Here is a 12,407-nt window from a genome sequence, read left to right as displayed (position 1 = left end):
ACACAGTCCTGATCCTTAAACAAAGCCTGCAACTGCTGAAGAGCCAGAGGGGAAAACGACCTGAAAATATCACTGGGCAGGTCTGTGAATGTGTAGCACCATCAGCTACAGGTCTGACATGGCTGTTTATATTATGTTTCTTTACATCCCTGTGGAATAAATCTAAAACTGGCCTTATGCTGCTTCTGGCACTAGCTTATGCCATGGTTATTTTTAAAGCTTCCTGTAAGAAGCAGTATATGAGGTTTAACTATCAGATGCTCCATTTTACTTCCCTGAAGACCATGTCTGCTCTAGACTTCAACACTACTGCAGAATAATAATTCAGAAGGCGGGCTAGAAAACAAAACATAGGCTTACACCTTCAGCTTAATAAAGGAGGCATTTAAACTGTGTCTTTAACAGATACAGCTGAACAGTTTAAACTGTTCAGCTTCCCTTCTCTGCCTCCCTGAGCCAGACTCCTGAGTTCACTCCTTTCCTCTGCATTATTCACTACTAAGTAACGTGCCAATAGTGGCATCTGTGGAAGGACAACGGCATTTCCCTTTGAAGTACTTGTGGATGACTATTCCATCTATCCAGTTACACCACAACTCAGAAGCCATTTTTGAGCGGACTTGTTTATTCCATTGCAGAAAAGCAAAAGAACCCAGTTACCAGAGGACACATTCAAGGTATGATTACTGCTTTTCCCTGTAATTGTCTTTGTCTGGAATGACAACATAGTAAGCAGTTAGTTCTTGGAAATCCATCATGAAGGCAGAGGCTGAAACCAGCTTTGGGATACCTCCAGAAGAAAGGGAGGGACACCTGTATGGCTGCCACTGGCAGGGAGTCAGTACACAGAGTAGAAATGTCCCAGCGCTCACTGTTATTGAGGATAGCCATGAAGACTCATGAGGAGCACTGAATATATTTTTCTATTCTGAGTAACACGTTGTAAAGAAAATATTTTCTTCCTAGCTGGGGAAAAGTGATCTCCAAAAAGTTGTACTATTATTACTTCAAAGTCTTCTCCTCTTGTAAATTCCCCTCACCCATCTCCAACATTAGATACTTATCCATGGATCCGTATTGGTCTGGACAGCATCTGTAAGTAGAGCTCTGCTGGCAGTTACTCACAAGAACGAATTATCCTGGTTTGATGTAATGATATGATACTAGATCAAATTCATCAAGCTGGCATTATGCTGGGAGTCACAATGACCTGGCCAAAGTGGCAAGAGTTTTAAAACCAGACTAACAAGAAGGTAATAGGAAAATTACCAAAACATAGGATCTAAAAATACTCAAATGGGTATTTAAGTAGCTTGGGGTGCACAGTCGATTGTCAACTGAAGTCCCCTTGCTAAAGCTGCCCCTTTCCCTGCAAGTGTTCCTGTTACTGCTTCTTTCCACTTTAGTTAAAAGGGCAGGCAGCATCTTTCTAGTTAACCAAGTGATCATAAACAAACAACTAGGAGTGTCTCAGCATACCTGGAAGGAACTTAGTCTAACATTCACACCCAATTGCCTTCACAAGAAGTCTTCACAGTCACATCCTATCTTCCAGCTTTGGAAACAAGCTGTGACTCAGCAATGTTCCCAACTGTGTTTCCACAGTCATGCACACCTCACCTGTTAGATGAAGCACATGATTCTTGGAGGCAAGGTGATACAATGCCCTGGACAACTTGAGCCCTGTAAAGAAACAGCGGTACCCACATTCCCAGGGCTCCAGTAACGAAGGCCATGGCAGTCAGACCCAGCGAGGACCAGACAAAGCTCCAACTGAAAGTTAAAAGTAAGAAATGAGAAACACTGGAAAGAATGGGATATGAGGAAAAAGGGAAGGCCTACCTGTGATATCCAGGATTTCAAACAATAACAAAACTATTCATTCAGACATCTTATAGTCAAAATGCACTCCCCTGAAGATATGAATTTTGATGAGGCTTTGCCTATGAACTTCAACAGTAAAGCACTAGAGCAAAGAGTATGACCTACTGATTTCATGTTAAATCCCAGTCCTGATTCTTGAGGATTTCATTGCCGACTTTTGCTAAAACAATTGGTGTGAAATTTTTGATAGCAGAACTAAAACAATTGAGAGTGGACAAGAACTTAATAGCTTAGTAGCCAAATAAAAGTGTTCTATGTACAAGTCTAAATGCCTCAAGATGGTTTTGTTTCTGTAACCAATATAAATGAGAGTAACATCTGGGTCTTCCAAGCTGTTAAGATGCAGTGGCTGAAGCACTCCTTGACTCTACCTCAGTAAGTAAAACCAGATGCTCAGTCTGCCCAGAGAGTTTTTCAGACAAAAGGAGAAGCATTTTAAAGAACTGTCCAAATCTTGTCTCCTTCCTGTCCTATTCTAGGAGAAAACTAACTTTTTACTGGTCTCTTTATAGTTAATACTTTAGGAGAAAATCCCCTTTGAGGTCAATAGAGAGATATGAAATTTTAAGACTAAATAAAAGTGCTGCAAATGACTAGGTGACCACCAGACTAGAGGATTTGTTAAGATATGAACCTAATTCTTCATCTTCTAAAGAGAAAGGGCTCTTGGGCTTGATTAAAAGTGGAACCACCTGGGTTTTGGCAGTGTGTCCTTATGCTCTGGAAATCAATTGCTAAAGGAAAAGAAAATTAAAATCTATTTTTACAACATTGCTGGAGGTTGTAAGGAACATCTTTGAAGGAAAACAGATCCAGCATTTGTCAGGAAGGTTCATGTTTGATTCACTTCAGACTGTACTGCCTACAAATTGTGATCCAACAAACTGGATCTCTAACGTACTTGCTGTTCTGGATGCAAATCTAATCACCGATTAGAAAACTCTGGATCCTCTAGAAAAGGAATGCTCCAAAGACAGACAAGGTCCCAGGCGAGCAAGAGGGGCTTGGCTTTACCTAAAAGCAATTGACCGGGAGCCCGGCGGGCAGAGGCAGCGCGGAGCCGGGTCTGGCGCAGCTGCACAGCGGCACCTGCTGTCCCCAAACAGGATCCGCCCCGTCCTCCCGGCCCCGGCGAAGGCTTTCACGGACTGCAGGGTAACCGGAGCGAAGAACCTGCTGCAGTCAGTATTTTACTTCGTCCTGCAGGTCAGTTGGTGCGGACTTTAATTTTGGTGTGGTTAAAAAAAAAGGGTCATCTGCCAGATAACAGATTAGCTGATCAAAACACATGTACAATCACTTTATAGACCATATCGTGGTCCTACAGGCTCTGACCGCTTCCATCAGAGGCACAGCAGGCTTGCAAATACCATATAAAGGCTGCCTGAGACATGCTAATCCAACCTTCCTCGGGCACTAAGAATTACAGATACAGTTACTCCTGAAAAACATGCACTTCTACCAATCTAGCTTACCCTGCGTGTAAAAGGGAAGGGGAAACAGTAGAAAATAGAGTTGGATTTAAACAGGAGAACAGTGCTGTCATAACTTTGCCTCCTTCCCCCTCCTCAAAATGGGAGGGCAGTAGAAGCAAAGCAAAGCTTAATCTCCTGTGTAACATTCCTGTAAAAGAGCGGAAGAAAGATTTTCATTAATGGTGTTTCAATTATCCTGTGTACAGCATTCAATACAAAGGAGCTGAAAGGGATCTGATGGCCGTATTTCTAATAATGGGACGGTTGTTCCTCAATGGAGGGAACTTTGTTGCTAAAATCACTTACTTCTTGGCAAGTGATAGGACATCTTGACACCAAGTGGTCTTGGCAGTTCTCTGTACACCTGGTTTCTCAGCTGCTACTCGTATTGTCCCGGAGATGCTCAGTGCTCTGTGGGCTGCTATCCTTCTTGGGATCCTGTGAGGGACCAGTAGAATCAGAAGAACCAGTGCTAGACCTCCCATGCAAGGAGTTACCTGCAGACACAAGGCTGGTTAGATCAAGGATCCCTTTTTGCTTAGAGTGAAAAGTCCACAGCAATTAAAATTCAGTGTTAGAATTACATATCGGAGAATTGCAGATATGTTCAGAAACAGATATGACTTGCTGTTTGTAGGTCATATGTGTAAAGAAGAACAGTGACTTTGGTGATTCACAGTGACTTTGGAGGAAAGGTAAGAAATCCTCCCTCCCCATCCCCATCATATAGGTACATGATCGCTCCCTCTGATTTTGGAGGAAAATATGTGAAGAAAGAAAACCGTACCCTAGTACTCTGACCACAAATGCAAGAACCACTGACACAGTCATCAATGTTACCTGAATAACATCAGATTATTACTCCAGTAAATGTTGTTGCAAGTGCAAGTTCATTTTATAGATAAGTTAGGAGGATCTGACAAAGCACTTCCAAAGCTCTAAGTGCTCAGTATGGAGAGACATCATGATGACATGACCAGAACTGAAGAGGTTTTTTTCCTGAAACCCTCAAATAACAAAAGTTGTTCCCAACAGCATTTCAGAAAACAAACTCTTCTTGTTTTCCTGAAGAATTATACTGGTGCTGCCAGTATAATGATCATTTCACCTTCAGTTTCCTCTGTTTAAGGAAGTCTTGGTGCACTGGCAACCATTCCAAGTGTGTCCTCAGGTAAGAGGAACATCAACACCTGGCCTGGCTGCTGTACAATTTCACCTTATGCCTGCTTTCATTCTGCAAGAGCTAGGCATAAATCTTCCGCTTGTCCTGCAGGAATTCTCTTAAACACCAAGTTCATGACTAGTCAGAGAGTAGAAAGTCCTTTCACTGCTCACCTCTTTCAACACAACAAACACAAGTAATCTAAACCCCAGTGATTATTCTGATTTTACAGTGAATGCCTGAGCCCCATGAGTGAAAGTGAGTAACTCACCCTGAATGCCCAGTGCCAGTCACCTGTGACATCTGCCATGCTGGCTGCTAGGACATAACCAAGACCACTGTAAGCAACAGAAAGGAATGATCAGGCACCAATGCATTCTTTCTGGCTGAAATGACATGTCTTGCCAGCTAAGGAGTGCACAGACAAGTATTTATTCAGCCTTGAGAAGAGAAGGCTTAGGGGAGACCTTATTACCATGTACCAGTACATAAAGGGTGGCTGCCAAGAAGAGGGAGACTCCCTTTTGACAAGGAGTCACATGCAAAAAGCTAGGGGTAATGGATACAAGTTACTCCTTGGGAGATTCCAATTAGACTCCAGAAGAAACTTTTTCACCATGAGGACAATTAGACATTGGAATAATCTCCCAAGGGAAGTGGAGGATTCCCCTACATTGGACATTTTTAAGACTCAACTTGACAGGGTGCTGGGCCATATCGTTTAAACTGTATTTTTATCTTGAAAGGTTGGACTAGAGGATCCTTGAGGTCCCTTCCAGCCTTGTATTCTATGATTCTGTTGTAGTTTTCAAAATGGATAAACAGAAACAACCCTTATGGTCTATGCTAGTCTACTTGCCAGCCAGTATCAAAAAGAGTCTAACCTGCTCAGAGCGGACTTGAGCTGGTGGCAATAATGTCCCAGATTCCCCTTGGAATACATATTCTGCAGAATGACACTGCAAACCCAGATCAGACAGCCCATAAAGCAGTTTATTATTTACTCTTTTCTGTGCTAGCTACACAGAGGAATTCCTTTAATCTGCCTTCTGGGCTCAGCTTTGGCTTAAAAACCCCTTCTTCACCTCTTCTTCAGACACAATGTCAATTTAACTAAAAGAGGAGAGGGAAGTGCCAGTTCTTCCTTGAGAGATATTTGATGGAGGGTTTTTGAAAAATTTATTAAATAAACAAATATCTGAAAGCTTTTGTCTTCCAAAGCCCAGAAATAAATTACCTACCCCTGTGCACTTATTTCTTTTACAATTGATTGAATATTTTATTCAAAGCCTGCTGGTTTTCAGAGTTTAGATTGTCCCTAAAAAATATTGGGGGAAAAAAGCAAGTTTTTCTTCAAGGTAAATATAGAAACAAGCCTAACCAGTTCTATTTAAACATGCTAAGCAAGTGACAAATCCTTGTCAAAAGCCAATGCAGATATACATCAAAACATGTCTAATCAAGGCTCGGGTATATTGAATTCTAGGCGTGATCAGACAGCATTTCAAAAGGCAGGTCAGTTACTAGCAAGAAAACCAACCTTCCCACTGGAATGAAGATATAGAAGATTGATAACATTGTGGTCCTTTTTCCTTCCTCAAACAGGTCTGCGATGATGGTAGGTGCTATTGTGGAATAACTGGCTGTGCCAACGCCAACTAGTCCTCGTGAAAGAAAGAATATCCAGTAATACTGCAGGCAAAAGATATATTATAATTCAAAAAAGCATATGCAAGAAAGCAAGCTTACTATTAAAGATGTGCACTTTAGTGGATCAAATGTAGCAAAGGAAATAAGAATTCAACTGCCTTTAGCATATGTCTGCATTCTCTCCACTCCCACCTCCTTCCTTCACATCCCACTGCTGTGCTTTCTACTTTCAGCACAGTAGTGACTTCTTAGAGTGACACCCAGAGGGAGTTACAGGGTAGGGTCGAGAGACCACAAGCTCCATAAACAAGCTGCTACACTGTAAGGTCACAATCAACAAACATTCAGGACAAAAATAAGATCCCATCAATCGCAACACTAATGTGTGGGTTTCATTGTCCAGGCTGGACAAATCCCATAAAGCATTCCTGCCCAAAGTCCATTTAGTCCAGGCTTGGGGAGTAAGTGCTCAATGACAGCTTTTCCAGCTGCTATCAGAGAAGGACTCTTAACAACTCCTGTATGACATATGCAGATTATTTTCACAGTACCCTCTAAAAAAACAACATACCAATTCACTGCTGAATGAACTGCCTAACGTTACACCAGACCAGAAGAAAATACCAGCTCCAAGGATGATTTTCCTATTGTACCGGTCACCGAGGTATCCAAAGATGGGGGCAGCCAGCATGTAACACAAGATGAAGACTGGAAATCCAAGAAGGAGCAAAGACAATATTGGTCAAATTGTTTTTATTGTACATACTGCTCACCACTCAGACAAACTCAGGTTATTTTTTGGGCAGAGGTTAAAGGCAGGCTGAGTTCTTAGAAATCGTGGGTAGAGTGATATTCAGAAAAAGATAAATGCAGATTCAAAAAAACCTATACAAAAATAAAAGATGTGAATTGCTCAAGTTCTATATTTCTTGAGAAATTCCTTCATCTTATGTGATTCACATACAGCATTTAGAACAAATCTCTGATAACACATGATTTGGATTTTTGAAAGACTCAACTCCAGTCTTCCCTGAACTAAAGACCTTAAATTTTGCCCGAAAGTGGAATTGAGCAATACCACAAACACAAGAAGGAAGTAGAAGAAATACATAACCAGACTGTGTTTTAGGAACAGACCACATAGATGCAAGGCAAAGTAAATTATCTGAACTTAAGACATATTATTACCTGTTTGTAGTAGACCTGCGTCCCCATCGCTAAGCTCAAAGTATTTCTGTATATCTAACAGGATCCCTGCAACAGACAAACACTGAATGACAGCAAAGTACCCCGCTCATTCCTTGTACTTCTATCCATTTGCCAACTCAAAGATTTATTGGAAGAGGGCTTTCAAGAACTGCAGCACATTTAACTTGCTAGTTTATATGTAAACCTTTACTCTACCACAAGAACAGATACACAGAGAATTAAAAATTCTTATCAGTTAAAGTTCATCATCTTCCACTATACAGGTCTTGTGAGAGTCGGTTTACCCACTAATTCAATCACAACTGCTGTGTTTCTTTTGCACTATTAGTAGGTAAGAACATAAACAGTTTACAGTTCAAGATTTAATACACATGATGTGGAACAAACCAGTGGCAAAGTTTGGCAGCCAGGAGATTGCTGTCTTCATACAGCTAATCCTAAAATTTTCTTAATAACCTTAAAATGTCAGGACGAATTGAAATTCCTTCTGTTAAGAATAACTGTTAATATTTTCAATATATACAGTATTCAAATTAGTGCCTGTTGGATTTTTCAGGATGCAAATGGCTATAGTCTTCATTACCCAATGGTGGCTAATCAGCCCAGAGCCAGGGAAATACCACTGTAATTCAGATCATGGTTCCGATCGTGTAATTCTGTTCATATTTCCATGGCAATTTTGCAGACATCAGGTGAGATATAGATAACTGTGTTTTTACAAATTAACATTTTTAGTGGACAATGGCAAACTTCACCCAAAGTGATCATTTCTGTTTGTGACAAACGGCTGACAGAAATTCCATCTCAATTTCTAACTATTCAATAGTTGTGGAAAAAGGTTAGAAGAGTTGTCAAAAAGTGTGGAAGAAAGTCACACAAGCAACAAACTGAGGGAAGGTCCATGGATCCGGCACCTCATGGATGCATGTATGCTGTTGAGACAAAAAGGTAATTTTCATCTCTGCATCATGCCAAGACTGCAAATCTACCACCTCACCTATCTTGCATTTCTGCGTTATATTCCTGAAAAAATAATTAAAAATAGCAGAAGTCACTGCTTTGAATAAGCATTCCTTTTCTCTAATATTGAAAGATATCAATTAAAAAATGAAATTTCTTCTCAAGTAGCTTTAGTTTTGCCAAAACCAGTCAAAAATCAAAACATTATTAAGAGGATGAAGCCACCACTTAAGAAAACAAGTTCTGTGTAAATTGTCTGCAATGTTCACAGGAGCTGATCTGCAGCAGAACGCAGCTCAGGGTGAGGTTAGCAAGAGGTACCTACTCTGCTCCTACGGTGTATTTCACAAGTTGTGCCCTATACTACACTGCTGCACTTAAAAGCATTCTTGAGCCCGCTAGTTTAAAGCTAAATCTGTGCTCTCCCGCAGTCCCCATGGCTGCAGCACAACCAGTCTCCTCACTGTTTACTGATGTGACTTAAAGTCAGTGTAGATCAAGGTCCAGCCTAACAGCAGCACTGGAGGTTTTATACCTGTTTCTCGATGACTCCTGAACATATTCTGCACTTAGGGTTTTCCTAATGGTCTCAGAAGTTTAAGTCAGTGACTTCACGCGAACATTTTGCATCATTAAAACAGGACAATCTATTTTATCTGTTCAGCCCTGCAGAGAAGGGCTGGGGGTGCTGGTGGATGAAAAGCTGGACACGACCCAGCAACGTGCGCTGGCAGCCCCAAAAGCCCATCTCATCCTGGGCTGCATCCAGAGCAGCGTGGGCAGCAGGTCGAGGGAGGGGATTCTGCCCCTCTGCTCCGCTCTGGTGAGACCCCCCCTGCAGGGCTGTGTCCAGTGCTGGGGCCCCCAGCACAGGAAAGACACGGACCTGCTGGAGCGGGTCCAGAGGAGGCCATGAAGATGCTCAGGGGGCTGGAGCAGCTCCCCTGTGAGGACAGGCTGGGAGAGTTGGGGGTGTTCAGCCTGGAGAGGAGAAGGCTCTGGGGAGACCTTCTAGCGGCTTTCCAGTGCTGAAAGGGGGTGCAGGAGAGGTGGGGAGGGACTCGTGATCAGGGAGTGTGGTGACAGGTGAGGGGTAACAGTTTCAAACTGAAAGAGGGGAGATTTAGATCAGATATTAGGAAGAAGTTCTTCCCTGTGAGGGTGGTGAGACACTGGAACAGGTTGTCCAGAGAAGCTGTGGCTGCCCCCTCCCTGGCAGTGCTCAAGGCCAGGCTGGATGGGGCTTGGAGCAACCTGGTCTGGTGGAAGGTGTCCCTGCCTGTGGCAGGGGGGTTGGAACCAGATGATCTTTACGGTCCTTTCCAACCCAAACTGGTCTAGGATTCTTCCTGGTAGCCCATTATCAACACACAGAAATACTGTATTGCAGGAACTTCAGGTTTGGGCTAATAGAGTATTTAGAACAAATCACAGATAACACGAGTCTTGAACTGAACCACAACTTCATCGCAAACTATCTTTCACACTGAGCACCATTAAGATGTTATCCCCTCCACACAGCTGAAATAACTGGCCTGACCAGTTACCGGCAAATTGATCTGAACAGCTTGGAACAGGGTAACAGAACAGAGGTGAAAAAGTCTGCATGATCACCATTTTTAACAAACTGAAGACTCAACTCCAGTGGACAATTAAGTGTAAAAATTTGTTTCCTGTGTGAAGATTGACATAAACTCTGTCAAAGCCTGTGAGCAAAACTGCCCAGAAACCACAACTTCGTAACGGCCATGAGCTTATTTTTAAACAAATACTCAAGCCTCTCCTTCTTCACTTTCCTGGTAACTCATATTTAACAATATGTTCATACATATGGACAGCCAAACTTAAAAGAACTGATGCAAGAATTCCACAATCCAGCTGAATTCTAGCAGATGAACAGTATATTGCTGTGGTATAAACTGCAATTTACGGATTTCCCCATGGCCCAAGTGGTCATAGAGCTAACTAAAAAGTGGTTTAGTCATACATTGTCTCTAAAGCAGATGTTTGATATTTGAAAGGCCTAGACACTATCACCACCTCTGCCCTTGAATTCTGACATGTCCCTGAAGGTACCTTGCTCACAAGAAACCGAGCACGTTCACAAGCAGGCGAGTGTTACTTCACAGGCCTTCTTGAAAATTTTAAGCTGTTAGCATGTAAAGGAGCCAAAGAATAGTTCAAAGCCTGGAATGAGCCAGAGGACTGCTTGCACTTAATACTTCCAAGCCCATACCCTCCTACCATCCAGTTCTTGCTCGAAGATATTTTCATTCTCTCCTGTCCCCTGCCCTTCTCCAGGGAAAGTCACTTAACCATAGAACTCACACACTGAAGTTTTTCACTAACAGTCTTGCAGTATCATTCAGCATGCACTCCTACTTGTTTCCTTCCTTCTTACATGTGTGGTTAAGAAGTACACGAAAGAAAAAAGCTTAAACTCCTAAACCCACTAGCATCTCAATTTTTAAAGATACCGATCAAATATCTTAAATTTCTGCATGGTCTAAGTAGTAAAAATAATTAATTTGTGTACTGTCACTAGATATTAATTCCAAATTTAACAATCCATCCTTTGGGATTTTTTCGAAGTTTTAAAACCTTTACGATTTCCAGGCCACTCAGAAGTAAAATATAGCAAGTTCACAACAAGTGTTTCCTCCTAATTTATAGATTATACCCCTGGAAGCGTAGTAGGTGCTTAGGAGTGATGCTAAACAGAAGAATTTACACAGACCACAGTTTACATGGGAGGAAAAAACAGATTTCCCACCAGTTTACTAGAAGCAATGCTTTGCTGTTAATGGTGAGATAAAAAAAAATAAAAATTAAAAAATCACATTTTGGAAGAAGGATATTATTTGTTAGAAAGTAAGTTGTAAATTTGGTAGGTGTTGCTTAAGGAAGTGGGTCTCTGTTCTCTTTACACAATTATGTTACACTCTTCATTGCAGAAATCGCGCAATTGCCAGCAGATCATGAGGAAGCTAAGCCTCCCTTAAACAAACTTGCACAAAGATAACATAATTGTTGCAATTTTAATGGGGGGGAATGGCATCACTAGTCTTCAGATAAAAGAATGCTGTTCTGATCTAGTAGATCCAAAGAAGACCTGGTAAGATGTTGTATACAATAAAAGCAAGCTTCTTAGTCAAATCTCTGTAGAATCCAGGCACAGAAAAAGACTAGTTGCTCTGTATGCTAAAGTCTGTTTATAAGAAACTTAGATGTAAAAATAGGAATCTTAAGCATTTAAGAGATGTGATTTTTATGAGCATTCTTCTAACCATTAATAACTAATACATCATTTATTGGTCTTTCAAGATTTATGATCGGAAGTTTCATTAACAGTATGACCAACAGGCTAAAGCAGATAAGTGAAAAGATTAAAAAGACACAAAGCATATCCTTACTTTAGTGAACGTTTGTAACCACAAAGTAGAGCTGTTGAGAACTTAAATTTCTTTTTCCTTAGAAGGAGAAAATAGGCTCTCACCTGGCACAATGAACCAATCCATGAAGTTTATTAAATTCACATAGCACAGCACAGCAGCTATCAGGTAATCTCTCTTTGTGGGACCGTTCCTTGACACAGACACAACGGGCCCTTGTCTCACATGTCCTGTAGTAGCTCCATAATTCTGCTCCTGAGGAGGCGGCCGGGACTGGGACTGCAAACCTGTGTTCTCCTGTGCTCTGGGCTTTTGCATATTTCCCAGTGCAGAAAGTCACCAGAGATTATGAAGTGTTTTCTCAGCGCTCCAAGCTACAAGTCAGTTTTGTGTTCCGGCTATGAGGAACTTCAATCACTACAGTCATTTCCGGCAGTGAAGCCCAGACACTAAAAACCGAAATTAAATGTTCCTTGCAGTAGGAAGAACTTTACAAAGAAAGAAGTTGTGGTCCTGTGTTTTTGCAAAAGCAAAAGCGCTGAAGTGCTCTACCTTGAAGACAAAGACAAGCAAACATAAACAAAAGCAAAATAATCCATTGTGCATCCAAGAAATAAAAGTGCACAACTTTGCAATGATCTCACAGAAATTCCATATGCAAAATTAATAATGATC

At 41.5% G+C, this 12,407-nt stretch overlaps 1 protein-coding gene across 1 annotated transcript in view; it reads right to left on the bottom strand.

Moving 5' to 3' along the window:
- The window catches only part of LOC104345875 (SPNS lysolipid transporter 3, sphingosine-1-phosphate (putative)), a 30,319-nt gene extending 18,232 nt beyond the window's left edge, over nt 1-12,087 (bottom strand). Inside the window, exons 1-7 of the mRNA XM_086475212.1 lie at nt 11,837-12,087; nt 7,360-7,425; nt 6,743-6,879; nt 6,062-6,213; nt 4,793-4,859; nt 3,666-3,856; nt 1,621-1,773 (exon numbers count right to left, since the gene is read on the bottom strand). Of these exons, the coding sequence (XP_086331338.1) occupies nt 1,621-1,773; nt 3,666-3,856; nt 4,793-4,859; nt 6,062-6,213; nt 6,743-6,879; nt 7,360-7,425; nt 11,837-12,050 (980 nt within the window). The 5' untranslated portion in view covers nt 12,051-12,087. The remainder of the gene's footprint in view (nt 1-1,620; nt 1,774-3,665; nt 3,857-4,792; nt 4,860-6,061; nt 6,214-6,742; nt 6,880-7,359; nt 7,426-11,836) is intronic.
- Nucleotides 12,088-12,407: the final 320 nt, after the last annotated feature.

This window comes from Leptosomus discolor, chromosome 18 (assembly GCF_034619465.1).
Source record: "Leptosomus discolor isolate bLepDis1 chromosome 18, bLepDis1.hap2, whole genome shotgun sequence".
Lineage (NCBI taxonomy): Eukaryota > Metazoa > Chordata > Aves > Leptosomiformes > Leptosomidae > Leptosomus > Leptosomus discolor.
This window is presented reverse-complemented; position numbering and strand designations above follow the sequence as displayed.